The sequence below is a fragment of the Rhopilema esculentum genome, chromosome 12, assembly GCF_057945365.1.
Source record: "Rhopilema esculentum isolate cy_ngs chromosome 12, ASM5794536v1, whole genome shotgun sequence".
NCBI classification, from domain to species: Eukaryota; Metazoa; Cnidaria; class Scyphozoa; order Rhizostomeae; family Rhizostomatidae; genus Rhopilema; species Rhopilema esculentum.
Window position 1 is genome coordinate 6220105 of NC_142826.1, and position 24492 is coordinate 6244596.

Below are 24492 nucleotides of genomic sequence, written 5' to 3' on the forward strand. Positions count from 1 at the left end.
GCCTTGGCCCCCCACGAGAGATTTCCGCCATTTGTGGCACCATTTCCGGCATTTGTGGCACTCAATATTCTGTGTCCACCCGGACAAAAACTGTCATCAAACACCAGTGGTTACGGATAAGCAGTTACAGGCTGCGGGTGAGCATTGTTCTGAGAACAATCGATTCAGTTAGTGTTTAGTTCCTGTCCTTTCTTTGCGGATTAAAGCTGTTGCTTTGGACGAGATCGGTCCATTTGCTTCTTCATCTCGCAGCTGCTGACGTTGACAATTTGCGAACCTCAGGTAACAAATCAGGGTATTTTATGAAATAACTAACATTTGTTATAGTATCATTATATTTTGCTGATAAATAGCATTTAGATTTTTGAATTGGAGCTGCAGGCCTGCAGATTATGGAAAGCACTGTCAATTCAGCCACGTGTATTTTATGTGAACCTCTTTAAGGCGTAGCCCTGCTCTGTTGTCCTTCAGTGACTAAATCATAGTTACACTGTTTTTAACTTTTTTCTGAAACTCACGATAATGGTAAAGGACTTGTGGTGGGCACTATACAAGGAAAGTGGTGCTCGGTCCCCTGCTCATGGTTCGCAAGTATGGGGGCCTAGAGAAAATTTAACAATCAAAGCACAAGATTTTTGCTCGAAAGTTTTGCAAAAAAATTGGGGGTCCTGCTGCCACGACCCCCGCCTCCTTCGTCGGAGGCCCTGCTGCTCGCCCCCCTGCTCGGCCTGCTCGTCGGCCGGGCAGCGGCAGTGTGGAATGTATCAGTTTTATGGAATGTATTTCATTTTTTGAGAATTATGACATTTTGAAAAAATTTTCTCATTTTATTATTCGATTTAAATTTAGTTTTATTCTTGTTATTTTGTATTAAGAAACTAGAAGTATTTTGAATCAAAATAATCTTACACACGCACACACAGATATCACATGAAAGTACAGTTATCACACAACCAAATGACTCCCAAAAGAGAAGGCCAATTTGACATGATTCAATGACAGAAATTTTCAGTACTGAGCCCTACTAGCAAAAAATTCTTAGTGAAAAATTCATGTCGTATTGTATTTTTACACGAATATTCCAAAAAATGGACACAAATAAGTTATAAGCATTTTAGACCAACGATCAGCTTGCAAATGGAACCTTTTAGTGATGAAATGAACACAGTGGATGTTCTGAGTGGCCTTCACTCATCTTTTGCTACTCTAAGGTAAGAAATCACCCTCCTCCTTTTGTTTTTTGTTTAGAATTTTTGAAGACCGTCTGCTCCTTATCCCAACCCCCTGTTCCACCGACTAAAGGATTCAACTGAAGTTTAAATGTTACAAATGTTCTTGCAATCAAGTTCAACCAGACTTTGGCATCTGAAAAGGTTGACTTCATGATCTCCCCATGTCTTTCAAATTTTTAGTGAAATCTTTCAAAAGATTTGAAAATTGTCTATCTTGCCAATGTTCTTTTAGGCAGGGCATTCCTCTCAACCATCGACCGCATTGCCTAACCTTTGTTTTCTCGGCTGATTACGGAACAATATGGTATAACGAATAATTTAAGCCCTTACAACATTTTCAAAAATTCATCAAAGTCACGTTACTGATGACGTCAAAAAGGTTATGTTTCCTAGACTCAAAACCATTGTAACTTCTTAAGTATACGTCTGACGTCAATATAACCGCTAGATTCGGGCTCGCCTGAAGGAAAGCTTTCCAATGATATATATACATCAGTATTTTAACGATGTCGATGAAGTCAAATCATTCTTTGGATATGTCCAAAAACTGTATAATTTATTAAGCCCAGCCATGTCGCAAAAGCCCAGCCAGGTGGAAAATCCTTCTTGAATGCACAGGCGCATCACTTCACGCAACATCGACAACTTGTTGGTCTGCAATAATAGAGGCTGTTAAGCCCATTGCAAGCAATCTACCTGGTGTTTTGAAGGCTCTCGATCAACTGAGTGATACCAGTTTATCTGCAGAAGCAATGGAAGATCGGTCTATCCTTCAGTGGCGTACCCAAGGGGGGGGAATAGGGGGGTCCGGACCCCCCACTTTTCTAAAATATGGTCCTCGAGATTTGTCCAAAAACGATGTAAAACTCATTGGGGGGGAGTAGTATACTGATGCTTTTGTCAATAACAATTGTAAAATACTTTGCTATTTACCGTAGCTAAAATGAATCAAACAATGGGGGAAAATTTGCAAAAAGGGCGTTTCCCCGCATTTGCGAGTGTTTGAAGGGCGTGGTCCAAAAAATTTCCTAGGGGCTACGCCCCAGACCCCCATTGCTAGCGCCCTGGGTACGCCACTGCTATCCTTTTGAATTATTTCAAATCCTTCAAGGGTTTGATCCTGCTCACATTTTGGTACAAGATTCTCGTTTCAATTCACACCGCTAATTTGCTGATGGAAACGAGCATTTCTACTATTGACGAGGCAGTAAAGTAGCTTGATGTGCTTATTGAAGAAATAAAAGCCATCGAGATAATTGGGATGCCATCATGAATGAAGCAAAATTCGTTGCTGAATCGCTTGACATTGATTCAGTTTTTGAGTCAAGGGGAAAAAGAAAGCGTAAAGCTGACAACAAACACGAATCCTGTGGATTATCCAACGAAGACGAATTCAAAATAAACGTCTTCTATGTTGCGCTTGACTCTGTCTTGGCCAGGATTTCACTGAGATTTCGAGAAACAAGAAACATTGCCTCAACTTTCAGCTTCTTGTGGCGATACGTGGAAATGGAAGAAACTAAATTGAGCAGCACTGTAAAAGAGTTTGCAGCCAACTATGCTACTGATGTTTCTCCGGATCTACTAGAAGAAATGATTCAACTACGACATCTCCGTCGATTAAAGTTTGGAGACGTTTGTTTGAGCCCCTTAGATCTACTTAATAAGCTGAGAAGTCTGGGATTAATGAGTCTCTTTCCAAATCTCTTCATCGCGTTGAGAATTTTTTGCTGCCTTCCAGTTACTGTTGCGAGTGCAGAAAGATCTTTCAGCAAATTCAACCCCGTAAAAAATTTCATGAGGACAACAATGGGACAAGTCCGGCTTAATAACTTGGCTGTGCTATCACTTGAGCGAGACATTGCTCGAAAAGTAGATTTGCAAGATGTTATTAATACGTCTGCTGAAAGAAAAGCTCGCAAAGCTATACTCTCGGACAGTTAAAGACATTAAAGCTTACTAGAGTGTTACCTTGCCTGTTTACCCAATTTGTTTACTTGATGGGTATTTTGTTTGTTAACGGTTATTTGATTTATTATTATGACTTCCCTGATTCAAAAATTACCATTTTAAAAAATTGAAGACTTATTGACGGGCCCCTATCTGGCGCAGGGCCCCTGGGCAGTTGCCCCTCTTGCCCCCCCTCTCGGTGGGCCTCTCTTTGTGATGCCATATTGCTAAATCCCGTATGGGAGTACCAGTAGCGGCGCCACGGGGGGGGGGGGACACGTCCTCAAACTGCCTTTACATAGCCAACAGTTAGTTATGGGCGCTCCTTTCAGGTAAAATTGACTTTCCTTGTTTGTAAAAGGGCGTTTTATATTGCTAAAAGGGGGTGACCTAAAATTTTTTTTGTCCCCCCCCCCCCCAGAGCGCAGTGGCTGGCGCCGCCAGTGGGAAGTACTTTAACAACACCTTGGAAAACGACAGAACTGCCTTAGAATTTGGCGATTTTGACTTACCGCTGCTGTAGAAATTTTCCAAACATAAGCGATGTTTTATGGCAAATTCTTTGTTTTGCGCGTGCGATGATTTGCACGCCTTGGACAATTTGTTTTGCGCATGCGATCGCACGCCTCATATTACAAAGACTGTACAAGGTACAAGCACACAGCTCTCATTTTCAGCCTTAAAATTGCATGTTGATGCTGGAGATAAAGCTAGTTGTGGCACAGAACCTCAGCACCTCATGTCTACATTAAGCAGTCCTTGTAGTCTTTGTAGTCATGTCCAGTTTGCATCTTTAGTAGCTTCCTTGAAATGCAAGGTGCTGTATATGTCTTTAGAAACTCTCATACACATAGAAAAGAGGCATCAAAAATTGTAGAAAGGGTATCTTTCTTTGAAGGCTCCTAAAACAGATCGTTTGCCCTGACACCATGCCATTTTAACACCCTTTACTCGGAAATTTTTAGCCCCCCCCCCTATTGTTAAGAAACTTGTGCAACTAGAGCTCATGTAGAAGTTTGGTTTAAAGTAGTAGTGACGTGATTGTTATTTTTAAGTGTTGCAATCAGATACATATATTCAATGTTTTAACCAAGGATTAGCAAAAGTTCTTCCCTACAACCTAGCATTTTCTGCCAATCAGCTAATCAGCTAATCAGGGTTGGTCCAGATAAGCGTGCAAAAGATGTTAAGAATTTTTGCCCTGAGATCATTCTAATAGAAGACGTTTTGTAATGAGTTCCATATCGTAATATCAAATTCACCGCTTTATAACTCAACTAACTACTAAAAGCAAAACATGCAAACATACGTAAACAAGTCTTTGTTAAGAAATCTTTTGTGTAAAATAAACAATGCGGGTTCACATTTTGTGTGAAAAGAACTACAAGATGACATTGTTTTCAGTGGTGGCGCCAGAAATCTTCCGACAGAGGGGTTGGAGCTTCCGTCAGGGGGGCTAAAATGACTAAAATAAGCAGTTTTCGTACGTTATTTTGTCAAATTTGCTCCGACAATAACCTAAAATTTCCTCCGATGGGGGGGGGGGGCTAGATGCTTCCGACGGAGAGGCTGTGACCCCCCTAGCCCTCCCCTGGCGCCACCACTGATTGTTTTGTTCATTGTATAGCTAAAGATTGTATTCTTAACAAAAGACACAAGAAATCAAGATCCCTTTCTCGCAGAAGCAAAATAGTGTACTGACTGCATCTATATTCTTCTTCAAGATACATATTTCTGAGGTTTCAATCAGCATGGTCCTTGAAATTTCCCATCTAGGCAAGTTTATGGAAGGTATTCTCAATTGAAAGGGTATCAACACTTGTTGAAAAGGGTGTGGCCTTCAAATAGGGTGTGGTTGAAAATGTGTTTTGCTTCTCTATCATTTACCAATTCTGACATGGGTATGACGTCCACATGGTGCTCAATAGGGGAGTGTGAAGAAGGCTCGTTTAATCTACTGTTTTGTGGGCACATGTATCTTCTTCTCGAGCCATATCATGTGCCGTTACTGATCATAGGACAGCCAGTGTAAAACTATATGAATTTTTTTCATTGCCCATTCCAGAAAAACGTTAACCAGCCCACACACTAGCAGATAATTTGTGACTGGTTTACAAGGGCATATTTTCCATTGATGTTTGAATCCAATGCTATGTTAAAGTTGAATATCTTAATTGTGTAGAGAGATTTACATTACTTGCTAGCCAATGGAAGGTCTTCCCATCCTCCAACTTTTGATGCTCAAAAGAACATATACTGCATACTAAAAGTCTTTGCGCTTCAGTTGGGTGAGTGTTCTAAAATTTTTACTTTTGTTTATGCAGGTCAGTCTATTACAAAATGCCACAATACACATTGCACTACTTTAATGTCAGGGGACTTGGAGAGCTGATCCGCCTCATCTTTGTGCAAGCTGGGCAGGAGTTCACAGATCACAGGTTTGAAATAAATGAGTGGGCTGAAGAAAAAAAGAATAATGGTGAGAAATAACATCTTGTTATGGTGAAGGCAAATAAGAAACTGTTCCATCTCAGAGTTGTTTCAAGTTACATAATAATAAGGGAACATTTGAATTGATTGTGGAACTGAGTCCTGGTAATATAAGGTGTGAGGCCGCTAGCGCATTCCTCCAAACATGCCTAAAACTTTCGAGGTGTGCTTTCTATTGCATGTGCAGTTCTACTGAATTACTATTCTTTTTCGTGTTTGTTTCTTTTAATTTCTTGTTTATTTTCTCTAGTGATTTATAAAGGTAATTTTTAATTTCTTTCGTGTGAGTTATATTGATGGGGTTTCTGGAGGCATTTTAACTCTTTAAGGCCCGGTTCCCATTACTCCGTTTTTGTGTCTTCGTTCTCTATCTGTTCTTTTCGTATTTTCTTGAGCACAATGCCCCGGGCCACTCTGTTTTGGTCTAAACGATAACATGGATGTTTCCATTACTCCATATTTATCCGTTCACATATCCTTTGCTCGAGCTCTTTTTGAAACTGAGATTGAATGACTCTGTTTTTGAATGCCTCTGTCTTTGATGTTCCCAATAAAACAACGTGTCTTCAAATGATTCTGTTTTGGATGACTCCACTTTGAACAGCGTTTTTGAATAACTTCGGTTTGGTATCAAATGACCCTGTTTTTGAGTGTATTAATGGAACTCAAAATAAAACAGATCCACTCGAATTCGTTCTCACACGGAAACGGAGTAATTGCAACAGGGCCTAAAAGACTTGTATCCTTTATGTTAAATTATTTTGTTTTCAAGAAGCTTCTTCTAAAATTCCATAAAAACATTTTGATTTTTGAAAACCTCAAACGCTTTTTCAAAGAGTGATACAGACCTTCTGATACAAAGATGACATCAAGTCTTCATAAAAATCGTAAGGTCTCGCGAGTTATCGCACGCCATTGCATGCCATCACATGCCTAAACTTTTCAAGGCGTGCGATTACCAGCAAACCCAAAAATTTCACATTACTAGGACTGGGAACTCCAGATTGTGACTTTGGAAAATAGCACACAGAGTTGCACAACAAGAAAAGCAAATTAATGAGAAAAATGATTCAACTGAAATCAATGCCATTTGGAAAGCCTTGCTTTAGCAAAATATTTTCCTTAGTTACTGCAATTCACATTTTACCTCATGCTTAATAAATCAACATGTGATGTCAGTAAAAAGGTTTTTGGCTATTTTAATTGTATTTTACATTATTGTTGAGCCAGCATTAGCAGACAACGCATCTCATAAAGTGAATAGCAGGGTGGGGAGGTAACTTATTTGGTTTGAGATACTGGAGCATGCCATTATTTAGAGATACCTTTTTTCTGAAAAGTGCAGAACTATTGGTATCATTTCTTTAAATATATTGCGGAATAATAGGCAACATTTGAAGAAACATGTCGAATTATAGGTAGCATTATGGGAGAATATTGCAAAATTATTAGGAGGAAAATTTAGCATTAGGCCTAACAAAATTAATGTCCAGCTAGAAGTGACAATTCTGTAGACTATGCAAGGTTGCCCTTTAAATATATGCCTGGACTTTACTGTCTTATGCCCATAAACTGAACCTAAACTGATTTCTGTTGAAATCAGAAGAGGAGCACATGTCTTTGTCTATAAAAACAATTGAAAGTCACTTAGCTTCTCTCTTGACATAGAAGAGAAATAAAAGAAATTGGGGCTTAACTTTGAGCAACTGAAAGAGCTGAAAGTGCCAATAACTATTTTGATGGAACATTTCAGGATATTGTAGAGCCAAGAACCGTAGCTGATGGGAATCATAGGTCCCAATGTTTAATGAGCATATTCAACCATTGGCATAAAGAAATCCAAGCATAACAAATTTTACACTAACAACTTTGATTTGATGCCTGTCAGAAACCTTGATAACAGAAACCTTGTTATTTAATGGCTTTTGGGCATGTCAGCACAGTTGTTGCATTGTCTTGGATTACATATTGAATTGAATTGCTGTTTCGTGAGCAGCTGACTTGCATGAGTGGTTTTTCTTTATGCTCTTGGAATAGAGTGATTGAAAGTATCAAATATTTGATTTTGGGGCAAATTATTTAGCTGTGTCGTGAAAAATTTTGTGGGTATAATTTTAATCATATTTTTGGAATCTTGGGTCACGTTTTTCAGACATGGGTAGAATTGTGGGTCCATATTTGAACTAAAATGGCACAATCCTGTCCAAGACTAGGCTTAGTTACCCCCAATCCCGGCGAGGAATAATGTCTGCTCAGACTGTTTGCTAATTTCCGACTTTTCTAGCATCTCGTTATCCATTTGGATGTGCACCATCTCTTGAGATCGATGGTAAAGTCTTGCCAGAGTCAATGGCCATTGCAGGATATGTTGCTGGAGAGCTTGGTGAGAGAATTGAACCTTTTGTATATATTAATGCTTTAGTGGTCAAGAAATTTTTCTTTTTAGCCAATGACAAATGTTTTTGTTGTGTGTAGATGCAAGAGATGGAATATTTTGATGGTCTTATACCAAGAGGTCAAAATACATATCTAAACATAACAAATAAATAACATGTCACATGAAAATTGACTTAGCAATTCTTATTTATTTACTCCATCTTGCATTTTCTGTTTGTTTTTCGATTATAGCGCCACTCTGTTGTACGCAATATTCCTTTAGAAGTGTTTACTTCTGGGTTTGTGGGGAAAGGACAGGTGTCTGTTAGATGGAGGGGTTGATTCAAAGCTATACTTTTGTTAGATAATAAACGTCAAGCATACAATTTTGGAAATTTGATAGTTGCCAGAAGTGACAAAACCTTGAAATGAGAGTCGCCAATGATTATTTACCAATGGGCTAGAGGCAGAATTTTTATCCTGCAAATTTTTTTGAAGGTTTGGCAGGTAAGGATAATTTTGAGAAGGCTTGGTGTGATGCCGTTGTTGGCGTCCTCAAGGATGTCAAAAAGGAATGTCAGCCATTTAACCCTTTCTACAGAACGGAAACAGACGATGCAAAATTGGTAAGTTTTGATAAGCTATTTGAAAATTTTTAGCTTCAACTGAATCTTCTTTGTGCCTTTTTAACCCAAATAGGTATATCCGGTGGCCTAATTTCTCTTGTTTCAACCAAAAGGCAAACATATTGGTGAAAGAGCACCCCGTTTTCCGTAAACAAAACATAGTATTATTTACAAAGATCTACCTATCTTTTCATGCATCATATTTATATATCTTGAAAGAGATGCTGCTTATTAAGAACTGTTTTTTATGAGCTGCAGAATGATTTACTAGTTTCTTTGCCCCCGTCAGAGTCTTAAGCCTTAAGAAGTATCGCTGAAATGCAGAAATACACCTAAGATTATTCCTGGAAAACTTTCCGATAACCAAAACATTTTTGTATTAAAGGAGCAACTCAAAACTGAAGCATTCGCAGGGAAAATTGCAAACAAGCTTGCAGCTTTGGAAAGCACGTTGAAATCAAATAACAATGGAGCTGGATTCTTGGTTGGAGATCAGGTATGTATTAAAATGATGATTTAATCACCAAGTCATGTATAGAGCTGTGGATCTTGCCTTCAAAGACGTCTCAAAATGATCATTTTATCACAATATCATATATAGAGCTGTAGATCTTGCCTTCAAAGACGTCTCAAAATGATAATTTAATGGCGGTATCAATTATCATTTATGTTTTCGATTTCTCCCTGAAAAAGATCCATTGCATTGTAAATAGGAAACTATTTTGAAACATACTAAAGCATTAAGCCTGACACTCTTCAGAGTTTATAACGTCAGAACATTGGTCGAAAGCCCTACGCTAGTTGTTAGTAAACCAGCTTAGTTTTTGCCTAAAAAATTCTTGCAACTTGAACATAACTTGACTTCCAAGAATTACTTATGGAGTTCGATCCAATTCAATATGTATTTGGTATTACAGGTAACGTTGGCAGATTTGTCCTTTCTGGACACTGCATTCTTCATGCTCGAGTTGAAACCAGAATGTCTTGATGCAACCCCATTGCTCAAGGCACTGTATGATCGGCTGAATGCTCTACCAAACATTAAGAAGTACATAGAAACCCGTCCGAAGACTACCCTGTAGATGCCTTTCAAATCAAGACTGAACTGTATCGAAAGATATCGAGGATATATTTCTAATACCCTGTCTTGTTCGTAGGTTAGACTTTTGCTGTGATTTCATTATTAGATACCGTAGATCAAAGATGTAATCTCTGCATTTTTATTCTGTCAACTAATCATAACCAAGTCAAAACTAATCAAGTGTAAATTTCTTAGCTTTGGCGCTCATTTTTAACATAAACAAGCGCGCGGGAACTTTGCTCTGGCGAAGGGTTTGCAAGCACATTTGACATTTTGAAAAGAGCACGACGTCCTAAATGCGTTGAGCATAACAATGATGTGAAACGACAATAAAACAGCACCTTAAAAAATGCTGATAAAACTTCGTATCCAGTTGTTAATCTATCTTTCATAAATCCATGAAGCTATTTACCATAAAATATTTACAGTCGTTATGCTAGAAGATTCTCTTTGATTCTCTCTGAAACTTGCCATGAAAATAACATTGAACAGTTAGCAATAAGAACGCAAACCTACGAGGAACAGTATAAGGAGAGGGGGGGGGGAGCAATTTGAGAGTCTTATTCGAGAGGGGCTTTTGGTTACCTTTAGGGGGATACGCAACAGGTATTTCAAGAATAAGAAGTCTTTAGGTTGAGTGAGGCTCTGGGAAAAGGTGAGGCCCTGGTGAGATAATTTGTAAAGTTCAAGTGCGAGACCCTTTAAAATTTAAGAGTGGGAGCCTGGAGAAATGTTGAGAGTGAGTCCTTGAAGAAGGTTTAAAAATGAGGCCCTGAGAAAAGGGTGAGGCCCCAGGGGCCTGGCAGTTAAGAAATACTTCAATTACACTCTTCAGGCTTAGTGAAATACACCTAGCAAATATCCTAGCAGCTCTCGGAGACCTTTGTTTCCAGTTTGTTACTATGTTTTGATACATCTTTACATAAAGAATTTAAAGGTTTTCAAGATGGTCGTAAAGATGGATATCGATGTAGTCTTCGTTTTACATGTTGCTTGTTGTATGAAGCAGCAAGAATTAATCCTTTTTAATTGCCTGTTAATTCGATGTCACAGATTTTTCATCTGACCAGCGATCAAATGGAAATGTCTGTGATGCAATTTTTTCAAAGGCACCGACAAGCTTGTCGCTGTCCTGGGTAGATCGGGAACTGTTTGGCGCGCATTTTATCAGTGATCTGCCTTCATTTAGTTTCATTTGTTGTCAATGCAAGTCGAGAGCGAGGAAGATAAGAGAGGCGTCCCTGAGGCAACATTCATTTTGGCGCCCCTGAGGCAACATTCATTTTGGCGCCCCTGAGGCAACATTCATTTTGGCGCCCCTGAGACAACATTCATTTTGGCGCCCCTGAGGCAACATTCATTTTGGCGCCCCTGAGGCAACATTCATTTTGGCGCCCCTGAGGCAACATTCATTTTGGCACCCCTGAGGCAACATTCATTTTGGCACCCCTGATATTTGATCAGCAGGAGGGCAATTGCCCCCTTGTCCCCCTGCGAGCACGCAACTGCAAAGATACACTAGTAACATTTTCTTTCAGTTTGGGGGAATAGTGTAGTGGAATTAGATATAAAAACTGTCTAACCCGGATAAAAATAATATAAAGCTGTAATTTGGCACAGATGTTCTATACTAAGTTGGAAATGACCAGAAAAAAACCCCATCAATTAGACATTGGGAATTCCTTATTTGGGCAAATACCATAATGGCGCACTGATCAGTAGTGGTTCAAAATTTTAATGTTGCTAAAACCACATAGTACATCTTTTGAAAGATAATTTCATGCTGAATATTTTTTATTTAACATACGTACCCTTAGAATATGCAAATTTAGTGGTGATTGGGCAGAAACAAAGTGGGACGATTGAATATTGAAAAGCGCACGGACAGAATGGCTGATACTCTTGCTGAATATTTTCATTTTATATCGCAAATTCTATCGATGCAAAATCATTAGAATTTTGCCCGGGCTGACTCAACTCGGGCCCACTCAGCCCGGGCTGACTCTAGTGAAATTTTTTTACTGCAGCAGCAAATTCCGGTCAAATCTAAAGAAATATCCAAATATTCAAAACAAAGTAACTCGCGACCAAACGGTCCAAACAACATGATTTTTTCATTATAAACTAATTTAAAGTAGAAGATTTCAATTCTGACCGTTTTTCAACTTTTTTCATTGACATCCTCCATCTAAGTAATTTTTGTTACTAAGACGTAAAAAACACTGCCAAATTCAGTGCAAATTCAAAGTGGCTGCACAAAACTACAGCTTGATGCTGGGCCAGTAATATTCCCTTTATGCCCTTCTTTTCCAGAAAAAGAGATAACTTCCAAATTACGTATAATCCCAAAAATTGCAAACTTTTCAATTGAGAAGTGCGCACATGAAAAAGAGGGTGTTTTGAGAGTACCTAGGACCCAAAACCCGGAAATATACTTCAACGTGGTTCACCTTTTCCCGTGTTCTGCATTAAAATACCTTCGTACCCGCAGTTATTACCAGCAAGAATATTTGTCTGCAAGGCACAGGGTAGATCCTTGCATTTTTTCTCCAAATGAAGATGTCATCAGTGTTTGCGGAAGAACATAATTTTAGGGGAATTTTGTGGTAGATTGAGGAAATCTGGCAATTTCTCAACGGAACGAGGGAATTCTACACACTTGCCGGACGCAGATTTTCTCAAAATAATACACGGATTGCAGAAATGTCCTAATGTTTAGCGGGATTCTTAACCTCCTCCTTGTTGGATAGGATTTCATCATCGTATTTTTTGATCTTGTTAATATATAAGTTGTTCATAAATAAACATATATACATTCAGAGGTGGCGCCAGAAATCTTCCGACAGAGGGGTTAGAGCTTCCAACAGGGGGGCTAAATTGACTATGCAGTTTTCGTATGTTATTTTGTCAAATTTGCTCCGACAATAACCAAAAATTTTCTTCCGATAGGGGCTAGATGCTTCCGATGGAGGGACTGTAGTGCCCTAGCCCTCCCCTGGCGCCACCACTGTATACATGTTATTGTCCAGTTGCCCCCTATCTAAGACATAAGAGCTTTCATTTCAACCAACAAAAATTACAATTTAAGTTATATATGATTAATAAAAAATAGAGAAACGAGTACATGAATTGGGCTAGATTTACCATAACCTATGATACCAAGTCATTAAATTGATGAAATTGAAAATTTTCAAAAAAGAACCTAATGGTTGGGAAGGGATCTTATAGCAGAGCTAATTCATAGACCCCTACCCGGCCGATCGGGCCGATCCAGACATACCAACTGAGGTTACCAGTTCTTAAATGTAACTGTTATAAGGGAAGAAAGAGCTGCTGTCAGAAACGCAGAAGGATAGTTTGGGGAAATAGGATGCTATTTATTGACCAGAAAGTACTTATTTCCACATTGAAGGGCGCGTATGTTGAATAAAAGTTGTACTGTCTGACAGTGTAAAAGACAGAAAGATACTGTCTTTGCGAATATGTACATATAATATGGTTTTAGCGACAACAAAATTTGAACCCTGCTGATCAGTGCGCCATATGGGATTTGCCCAAATAAGGAATTCCCAATGTGCAATTGATGGGGCTTTTTTCTGGTTATTCCCAGTATCATATGCAACCTATGTGCCGAATTACAGCTTTTTATTATTTTTGTCCGGGTAAAATCGTAATTCCACCACACTAATCAGCGCCTGAGTGGGAAACGCCCAAACCCACTGAGCTCCTGATAAGTACTAACCTTGACGATTGATACCTATCATAGATCTATGATACCTACGTTATACCAGTTTCCTGTTACCTAGCAAGCAAGCCTTCGAAGCAAAGATGCAATGAAAGGTGAAAGATGCCTTGACCCCCCATTCTTTAGCCTTGGCCCCCACGAGAGATTTCCGCCATTTGTGGCACCATTTCCGGCATTTGTGGCACTCAATATTCTGTGTCCACCCGGACAAAAACTGTCATCAAATACCAGTGGTTACGGATAAGCAGTTACAGGCTGCGGGTGAGCTTTGTTCTGAGAACAATCGATTCAGGCAGTTTTTGGTTCCTTTCTTTGCGGATTAAAGCTGTTGCTTTGGACGAGATCGGTCCATTTGCTTCTTCATCTCGCAGCTGCTGACGTTGACAATTTGCGAACCTCAGGTAACAAATCAGGGTATTTTATGAAATAACTAATATTTGTTATAGTATCATTATATTTTGCTGATAAATAGCATTTATATTTTTGAATTGGAGCTGCAGGCCTGCAGATTAGATTATAGAAAGCACTGTCAATTCAGCCACGTGTATTTTATGCGAACCTCTTTAAGGCGTAGCCCAGTTCTGTTGTCCTTCAGTGACTAAATCATAGTTGCACTGTTTTTAATTTTTTCTGAAACTAACGTCGCGGCATGTAGGTAATGGTATAGGACTTTAAGTGGGCACTTTACAAGGGATGTTGTGCTCGGTCCCCTACCCTGCTCATGGTTCGAAAGTATGGGGGCCTAGAGAAAATTTAAAGGCATTGAGTCATGGTAAATACTGGTTATCCGCGGGGGGTCTGTCTGTTTCCATGTGATAAGTTTGTTTTCATGTGAGCAGACATTCTTTGTCGAAAGCGAAAGGGATTTGAAAAGCCTTTGTGGCATTTGAAAGGTACAAATGGGGGAAGAAGTTTGAAATCTTTTGTAGAGAGCAAGAGAAAAGAGAGAGAGAGAAAGAACCTTTAGAAACGGCAGAACAAAGAGCACTTACAACCAGGGGCGGATCCAGATTAAATTTGAAGGAGGGGCAGTTGGTAGTGGGGGCGCTGAAGAGATTTCAAAAATTGGTTACGAGAGTACGCTGTATACAACAATTTCAGATATCTTTTCAGAATAAACAACAAAACTTTGAGGTAATCCTTGAAGCAAATTAACCTATCGGTCCAAGAACCTTTTTCATCTGATTCTCATTCTTCAAAAGGGGCGCACAATTTCCAAAAAGGGGCACCAGACTTGCTTCAACTTGTTGAGGGAGGGGCAACCTTAAATCCGCCACTGCTTACAACATCGTGTGTGCAGTTTGCTTGACAGATCGCGGCAGTTTGCTTGATCAGATTAGCGAAGCTATCATGATGACTCAGCAATTTTTGCAATTTGGGTATACGCTTCCTGTTTACCACGACTCAATGCCTTTAACAATCATATCACAGGATTTTGATTGCTTTGCTTTATAATTTTGCAAATAATATTTGTTTAAAAATAATAATGTTTGAAATTGGGGGCCCTGCTGCCATGTCCCCCGCCACTTCGTCGGAGGCCCTGCTGCTCACCCCATTGCTCGGCCTGCTGGTCGGCCAGGCAGTAGCAGCAGTGGTTTGGAATGTATCAGTTTCATGGAATGTATTATATTCTTTGTGAATTATGATATTTTGGAAAAAAATTCTCATTTTATTATTCCGTTAAATTAAGTTTCTTTCTTGTATTTTTTATTAAGTATCTAGTAGTTATTTGAATCAAAATAATCTTACATGCGCACATACACAGGCACAAACACATGCACACACACGAACACACGCACACAGATATCACATGAAAGTACAGTTATCACACAACTAAATGACTTCCAATTAATAGAGAAGGCCAATTTGACATGATTCAATGACAGAAATTTTCAGTACTGAGCCTTACTAGCAAAAATTTCTTATTGAAAATTTCATGTCATATTATATTTTCACACGAATATTCCAAAAAATGGACACAAATAAGTTATAAGCATTTTAGACCAACAATCAGCTTGCAAATGGAACTTTTTAGTGATGAAATAAACACAGTGAATATTCTGAGTGGCCTTCACTCATCTTTTGCTACTCTAAGGTAAGAAATCACCCTCCTCCTTTTGTTTTTTGTTTAGAATTTTTGAAGACTGTCTGCTCCTTATCCCAACCCCCCTGTTTCACCGGCAAAAGGATTCAACTAAAGTTTAAATGTTACAAATGTTCTTGCAATCAAGTTCAACAAAACTTTTGCATCTGAAAAGGTTGACTTCATGATTCCCCCATGTCTTTCAAATTTTTAGTGAAATCTTTCACAAGATTTGAAAATTGTCTATCTTGCCAATGTTCTTTTGTCTTAACATTTCTACAAACTTGAATTGAAAGAAAAAATTCTAATTACAGCCACTGCAAGACAGTAAGAGCTGACCAACACAACAATGATGTCTTTAAGAGGACAATAGTTTCTTCATTTTTCCTCAAGAAGCATTAAAATTTCACAAAAATTGCTAAAGCCAGTTGGAACAAAAAGCAATTCTTCGAGAACCGCACCCTCTGCAATAAAAAATTTCTTCCTTAAAAAGAATATGCAAAAACACTTGCACTCCTACATAATTCAGCGAAAGAATCACTCGTGCTCCTATGTGATTTTTACTCGCACTCCAGTATGTTTAAAATAGGGTGTGGCTGAAAATGTGTTTGCTTCTCTATCTTTAACCAATTCTGACATGGGTTTGTCGTCCACATGGTGCTCAATAGGGGAGTGTGAAGAAGGCTTGCTTAATCTACTGTTTTGTGGGCACATGTATCTTCTTCTCGAGCCATATCATGTGCTGTTGCTGATCTTAGGACAGCCAGTGCTAAAATATATGAATTTTTTTCCTTGCCCATTCTAGAAAAAAGTCAACCAGTTCAAACACTAGCAGATAATTTGTGATTTGTTTACAAGGACATATTTTCCATTGATGTTTCAATCCAATGCTATGTTAAAGTTGAATATCCTAATTGTGTCAAGAGATTTCTATTACTTGCTAGCCAATGGAAGGTCTTCCCATCCTCCAACTTTTGGTGCTCAAAAGAACATATACTGCATACTAAAAGTCTTTGCGCTTCAGTTGGGTGAAGCTTCAGTTTTTTCTAAAATTTTTACTTTGGTTTATGCAGGTCAGTCTATTACAAAATGCCACAATACACATTGCACTACTTTAATGTAAGGGGACTTGGAGAGCTGATCCGCCTCATCTTTGTGCAAGCTGGGCAGGAGTTCACAGATCACAGGTTTGAAGGGACTGAGTGGGCTGAAGAAAAAAAGAATAATGGTGAGAAATAACATCTTGTTATGGTGAAGACAAATAAGAAACTGCTCCATCTCAGAGTTGTTTCAAGCAACATAATAATTAGAAAACATTTGATTGTGGAATTCCAGATTGTGACTTTGGAAAGTAGCACACAGAGTTGCACAACAAGAAAAGCAAATTAATGAAGAAAATGATTTAACTGAAATCAATGCCATTTGGAAAGCCTTGCTTTAGCAAAATTTTCCTTGATAGTCGGGATCCTTGTGTAATTCCGCTCGATTTGCGTGCCAAAATTGATTTTTTTGCATGAATGCCTACAAATATCTGTCAATAATATAAAAATCATAGGTGCCATTTTTTTGGGTCAGCGGAAGTGGGTCTTACTGGGGTGCAAATCACGACCGGTCAAAGCAAGTGTCTCTGCGGAGGAGAAAAATGTCCCAATCACAATAGATGATAAAAACTAACTTTAAATTAACTTTAAATTGTTTTCAAATGTTAACTGGGGAAATCTTTAAATATTGGGTCCTGGTTTTAGGACTTAATATGGTTAATCACGTGACTTTCTGCCCCTATTTCCATATATGGAAATAAGTACTTTTTTGGTTTCTACAATGAGATATTCTGAAGAAAACAATTTTTAATCGCGTCAGAGTCATTTCTGCAACTTTTAAACATCGGAAGAGAGGGGCCTCATTTCAGGGGGATGCCATTAATGGCCCGTTGAAGGAGGTGTCCCTAAATTGCTTAAAGCAGAAATTTCTACAAAACATTTTAAACATCAGCTTTAGTGGATAACATGGAAAAGCTGCTGAGAATATAGGTGTATTAAGCCTGGTTTCCATATGATCGCAAAAAACGCAAGAGACGCAAGAATCGCTTAAATTTGTGACTTGCGATCCTTGCGATCCTGCGATCCTTGCGTATTAATGGAAACTGCTCTATTCCGTCTGTTGCGATTGTTGCGATTTTTGCGATTTTTGCGATTTTTGCGTTTGAGATAGAAAATTTTCTATCTCTACGATTCTTGCGATCTTTGCGTCGATGGTTTTTCTAATGGAAACCGCTTGTTAACAACTTGGCGATCCTTGCGTCAGTTTATCATCCGGGATGTTCTACCAAGCCTCGCATCTATTTATTTTCATCGAAATTTCAAGATGGCTTTTTTAACAGCAGAAGACCTTGCTGTAATAGAAGAAATACAACAGTACGACTGCCTTTATAATAAGAATAGCCGGGACTTTAAGAACAAGTTCAGGAATCTGCCTAAAGAGGTAAAAATCAACAGGCACCGAGGTTACATTCATTCCAACCTGACAAATTAAGCCTACCTGAAAAAGTACTCCCGATCGTGAATCCTCAGATCCTCTGTTAGTGTGTGAAACGCACCGTGTTCTTCTCTCCTCTGAATAAATTTTCTAACCCAAAACCTATGTTTTTTTCTTGCACGACGTCCTCTGACTCTTTTCAACAATGCAATAATAATAAACAAGCTCGATTGCAGTAGACATTGCTGGTTGATTCCAGCCATTTTAATTTTGGCGCGCCCAAAGTCAAATCATTATTCGCGGGAGTCGCAAGGATCGCAGTGCGTTTCTTGCGATCAAATGGAAACCGGTTTGTCGCAAGGATCGCATTGCGTTTCTTGCGTTTTTTGCGATCATATGGAAACCAGGCTTTAAGGAACAACGAACAGTATAAACACGTTAATGAATTTCGACTCCCTCTCCAGAATCGGCGTCTGTCTCTTCACCTGCGGCGTAGTCTTTAATATTTTCCCAATCTACACATTTGCATAGTTCAGTGCATGACTGCCCATTCTTCAAACACGAACAGTTCCCTCGTCCCTTGCATCGAACCTTGCATCCGCATTTGACAAGTTCAAGAACTGATTGCGGGGCTGGCAGCTCAAGGCACTTTATCGGTACCTCCATACCCTCATCCATTTACCAACCGTTTCCCACAAGAGGTTGAATTTAATTAATCGCAGTTGTATATTCCTTTAAAATTCCAGCAATAAAACTTGCTCTTTGTATGTGGGGAATCAATGCTCCTAAAGTTGGAGGTAACTTTTCTGGTTCCATGTTTTTTCTGCTAAACTCTCATTTTCTCCCTAAACTCACATTTTGGTACCCGATTATTTGTATATACATGTATCGATGTCACAAATTCAACGTATATCTATACACAGTCTGAATAACCCCAATACCTATTTGCACACCGCTCTTGTACTTACGTATGAGTACGCAAGTATTTTATATACATATATTTATGTCACTATTATATTTTTATATGCCTAACCATTGTCCCTCCATTGGCACTACGAGCTCGTAGTATATTCTTATTGAATACATGATATATACCTCTATAGTGAGGCTACATGAATAAACTGGATACACATGAACGTGGATATCCCGTTCTTTTCTATACAACGCTACGATTCAAAGATACACCTTTGCTGGCATCATCCCTGGGCGCAGGGGTGAGGGGGCACCCAGGTGTAAAGGAGCATACTGATCATAAGCCCCGAAATGCTCTACCTGGTGGATTGGCTGATGAACTAGCAAGGACTCAGAAATTATAAAAGACAACTTATATACATGTTTATATATGTTATATGTAGCAGTATAGTATATCTATACTGACACACGCCCCTATCTAGTTGAGTACACTAGGTACACTATTCTAACAACAAACTGGATCCCAGATCTCCTAACGACACAAGATTTTGTGAGAGGGTCCAGTGTGATCTGGTTGAGGTTGGTATTACACTGTTTTGTCTCAGTTTTTGACAAGCTGTGCTTGTCCTTTTTTATGGTTTCAACAAAAAATTGCATTAACACGTCATATCATCCCTGTTGTTTTCATAATTTTTTTGCTTAAAGATGTTATTCATACTAACGGTCATACTAACGGTCATGGACCCTCGTTAGAAAATCCTTGGACTCTAAACTTCAATCATTCATTTAATTTCATTCCTTGAGTTTTTTTGCCCCTCTTTATCGCTGAGAGGGCTGATGTGGCTTAGTCTACAATAAATCCCATAATGTACTTAAAACAATACAGTAAATATTGCTCTTATCTTTCAGCATGTGCCCCCTAAATCTTTCTATCCCCCCCTCCCCATCCCCAATATGCTCCAGGAGCCCTGCCTCTTGATGTTTCGCTTAGATATTAAAAGTTATAGAAATGAGTTTGACGTGAATATCAATAACGTTCATTCATAAACTTCATCCAGGATGAAGTTTATGACCAATTGGATTAGAAATCTCCTTACATCGATTTAGGGGGTAAGAAGTCACGTGACTATAAATTTCCATTTCTAAGTAATAAAGTGATTAAAGACATGTCCCTATAGCATTTGGAAACAATTTGTTGAAGTTCATTCGTTCAAAGTTCGTTCTTATCATCTATTACGATTAATAGTATTTGCTCCTCCGCAGAGGAACTGACATTGACCGCACGTGATTAACGCCCTCTTTAAACTTCTCCGCTTTCCTAAAAAAATGGCACCTATGATTTTCGTAATCTAGATGGATATTCAAATACATTCATGCAAAAAAATCGATTTTGGCACGCGAATCGAGCGGGAGCAATAATTGTGACACAAGCGACCGGACTATGAGTTACTGAAGTTCATATTTTACCTTGTGCTTAATAAATCAACAGGTGATGTCAGTAAAAAGGTTTTTGGCTATTTTAATTTTATTTTACCATTATTGTTCAGCCAGCATTAGCAGACAACGCATCTCATAAAGTGAATAATGCACAAGGGTGGGAGGTAACTTAATTGGTTTGAGATAAGGGAACATTCCATTATATAGGGATACCTTTCTTCTGAAAAGTGCAGAATTATTGGTATCATTTTTTAAAATACATTGCGGAATAATAGGTACCATTTGAAGAAACATGCAGAATTATGGGTACCATTATGGGAAAATGTTGCAAAAAAATATCAGGAGGAAAATTTAGCATTAGGCCTAACAAAATTGATGTCCAGCTAGAAGTGACAATTCTGACTATGCAAGGTTGCCCTTTAAATATATGCCTGGATTTTACTGTCTTATTCCCATAAACTGAACCTTAAATAAAGATTTCATTCCCTGATTTCTATTGAAACCGGAAGAGGAGCACATGCCTTTGTCTATAAAAACAATTGAAAGTCACTTGACATATAAGCTTCTGTCTTGACATATAAGGGAAATAAAAAAAGTAGGGCTTAACTTTAAAAAGCTGAAAGAGCTGAAAGTGCCAATAACTATTTTGATGGAACATTTCAAGATATTGTAGAGCCAAGAACCATAGCTGATGGGAATCAAATGTCCCAATGTTTAATGAGCATGTTCAACCATTGGCATAAAGAAAATCCAAGCATAAAAAGGGATTACACTAACAACTTTGATTTGATGCCTGTCAGAAACCTTGATAACAGAAACCTTGTTATTTTATGGCTTTTTGGCATGTCAGCACAGTTGTTGCATTGTCTTGGATTACATATCCAATTTGCATGGTTTCCTTTTCATGCTCTTGGAATAGAGTGATTGAAAGTATCAAATATTTGTAATATTGAGATTTTGGAGCAAACTATTTACCTGTGTCATGAAAAATGTTTTTTTCCTTGCGTAGTTAGGGGTATAGTTTTAATCATATTTTTGGAATTATGGGTCACATTTTTCAGACATGTGTAGAATTATGGGTCCATATTTGAACTAAAATGGCACAATCCTGTCCAAGACTAAGCTTAGTTACCACCAATCCCGGCGAGGAATAATGTCTGCTCAGAATGTTTGCTAATTTCTGACTTTTCTAGCTTCTCGTTATCCATTTGGATGTGCACCATCTCTTGAGATCGATGATAAAGTCTTGCCAGAATCAACGGCCATTGCAAGATATGTTGCTGGAGAGCTTGGTGAGAGAATTTAACCTTTTGTATATATTAATGCTTTAGTGGTCAAGAAATTTTTCTTTTTAGCCAATAACAAATGTTTTTGTTGTGTGTAGATGCAAGAGATTGAATATTTTGATGGCCTCATACCCAGGGTTCAAAATACATATCTAAACATAACAAATAAATAACATGTCGCATGAAAATTGACTTAGCAATTTTTATTTATTTACTCCATCTTGCATTTTCTGTTTGTTTTTCGATTATAGCGCCACTCTGTTGTACGCAATATTCCTTTACAAGTGTTTACTTCTGGGTTTGTAGGGAAAAGACAGGTGTCTGTTAGATGGAGGGGTTGATTCAAAACTATACTTTTGTTAGATAATAAACGTCAAGCATACAATTTTTGAAATTTGATAGTTGTCAGAAGTGACAAAACCTTGAAATGAGAGTCGCCAATGATTATTTATCAATGGGTTAGAGGCAGAATTTTTATCCTGCAAATTCTTTTGAAGGTTTGGCAGGTAAGGATAATTTTGAGAAGGCTTGGTGTGATGCCGTTGTTGGCGTCCTCAAGGATGTCAGAAAGGAATGTCAGCCATTTACTCCTTATTACAGAAAAGAAGCAGACGATACAAAATTTGTAAGTTTTGATAAGCTATTTGAAAATTTTTAGCTTCAACTGAATCTTCTTTGTGCCGCTGGAACCGAAATAGGTATATTCGATGGCCTAATTTCTCCTGTTTCAACCAAAAGGCAAACACATTGGTGAAAGAGCACCCCTTTTTCCGTAAACGAAACATAGTATTATTTACAAAGATCTGCCTAAACTTCTGATGCATCATTTTTAAGTGGCTCATTTCTCTGGATGTTAAGGAGCATCAATCAAACACAGTTAAAAGTCGTGTGTTACTTTAATGTTTTGGCAAAGCTAGTGTTACATTGTGGTTCTTTTGATTTAATCTAAGACATATTCCTGAAGAGTGAGTTACTCACAAAGCAGGCTTGTAGAGATAAATCATGTAGTCTTATTTTCTTCAACTCTATGATATATATATATTTACGAAAATGATACGTTTGCGAAATTGTTTTCTTTGAGTTTATATATATATATAATCATAAGGCAAATGCTAACAGGAGGAAAATTCTTTCCACAAGGGTGCTGCCCAATTGTATCGAACTACTCTTGGTCGGTATATATGTTGAAAGAGATGCTGCTTATTAAGAACAGTGCAAACTGTTTTTTATGAGCTGCAGAATTATTTACTAGTTTCTCGCCCCCGTCAGAGTTTCAAGCCCTAGGAAGTATCGCTGAAATGCAGAAATACACCTAAGATTATTCCAGAAAAACTTTCCGATAACCAAAACATTTTTGTATTAAAGGAGCAACTCAAAACTGAAGCATTCGCAGGGAAAATTGCAAACAAGCTTGCAGCTTTGGAAAACACGTTAAAATCAAATAACAATGGAGCTGGATTCTTGGTTGGAGATCAGGTATGTATTAAGATGACCATTTAATCACCAAATGATGTATAGAGCTGTGGATCTTGCCTTCAAAGATGTCTCAAAATGATCATATAATGGCAATATCAAATATTATTTATGTTTCTATGTGAGCGTCATTTCCTACAAAGATCCATACTAGCCTCGATGATTTCTCCCGCAAAAGGTCTATTGCAGTGTACAAAATAAATTTGAAGATGGCTTTGTAAATAGGACAACATTTTGAAACATACTTAAGCTTTGAGCCTGATACTCTTCAGAGTTTATAACGTCAGAACATAGGTCGAAAGCCCTACACTAGGAAATATATATACCCGGTTGTTAATCGAAATAGGCCAATCATAAACGCGAGCACATGACAGTTGAGGTTGCCCAATCAGTACCACACTTTTAAATTTTTTGCCACAAAAAAGTTGTTAATAAACTCTTTTAATTTTTTGCCTAAAAGTTTCTTGCAACTTAATCATAACTTGGCTTTCAAGAATTACTTATGGAGTTTGATCTAATTCAAGATGTATTTGATATTACAGGTAACATGGGCAGATTTGTCCTTTCTTGACACTGCATGCATCATGCTCGAGATGAAACCAGGATGTCTTGATGCAACACCATTGCTTAAGGCACTGTTTGATCGGCTGAATGCTCTTCCAAACATTAAGAAGCACATAGAAACCCGTCCAAAGACCACCATGTAGTTGCCTTTCAAATCAAGACTGAACTGTATCAATAGATATCGAGGATATATTTCTTATACCCTGTCTTGTTCGTAGGTTAGACTTTTGCTATGATGTCATTATTAGATACCGTAGATCAAAGATGTAATCTCTGCATTTTCATTCTGTCAACTGAGTCAAAACTAATCAAGTGTAAATTTCTTAGCTTTGGTACTCATTTTTAACATAAACAAGCGCGCGGGAAGGATGGGGGAGGTGTTGTAGCCCTTTTCAAAGCAGAAAATCTGATATTAAAAACTTTGCTCTGGCGAAGGGTTTGCAAGCACATTTGACATTTTGAAAAGAGCACGACGTCCTAAATGCAGTGATCATAACAATGATGTGAAACGACAATAAAACAGCACCTTAAAAAGTGCTGATAAAATTTCGTATTTAGATATTAATCTATCTTTCATAAATTATGCTAGACAATTCTCTTTCGATTCTCTGAATCTTGCCATGAAAATAACATTGAACAGTTAGCAATAAGAACGCAAACCTACGAGGAATAGTATAAGGAGAGGAGGAGGAATTTGAGAGTTTTATTCGAGAGGGGCGCAACAGGTATTTCAAGAATAAGAAGACTGCCGTCAAATAACTA

At 38.3% G+C, this 24492-nt stretch overlaps 3 protein-coding genes across 4 annotated transcripts; all 3 read left to right on the plus strand.

The window, feature by feature from the left end:
* The first annotated feature begins 123 nt into the window (after positions 1-123).
* Positions 124-9876, plus strand: LOC135681418 (putative glutathione S-transferase 8). Its single transcript, XM_065195886.2, has 6 exons — positions 124-282; positions 5507-5661; positions 7957-8055; positions 8547-8674; positions 9060-9170; positions 9592-9876. Exons 2-6 carry the CDS (start codon positions 5523-5525, stop codon positions 9754-9756), a joined length of 642 nt encoding a protein of 213 aa, XP_065051958.2. The 5' UTR covers positions 124-282; positions 5507-5522; the 3' UTR covers positions 9757-9876.
* On the plus strand, positions 2502-3176 carry LOC148958720 (zinc finger MYM-type protein 1-like). The gene has a single exon (XM_089111852.1). The coding sequence runs from the start codon at positions 2502-2504 to the stop codon at positions 3174-3176; it is 675 nt and encodes a 224-aa protein (XP_088967978.1).
* A 3866-nt stretch (positions 9877-13742) lies between the features above and the next one.
* On the plus strand, positions 13743-23986 carry LOC135681650 (putative glutathione S-transferase 8). 2 transcript variants are annotated; one of them, XM_065196223.2, is made up of 6 exons: positions 13743-13901; positions 16657-16811; positions 21601-21699; positions 22191-22318; positions 23059-23169; positions 23709-23986. In XM_065196223.2, exons 2-6 carry the CDS (start codon positions 16673-16675, stop codon positions 23871-23873), a joined length of 642 nt encoding a protein of 213 aa, XP_065052295.2. In that variant the 5' UTR covers positions 13743-13901; positions 16657-16672; the 3' UTR covers positions 23874-23986. The 2 variants fall into 2 exon arrangements, with proteins under 2 accessions (XP_065052295.2, XP_088968022.1); XM_089111896.1 differs by lacking the exon at positions 13743-13901 and adding an exon at positions 14486-14634.
* Positions 23987-24492: the final 506 nt, after the last annotated feature.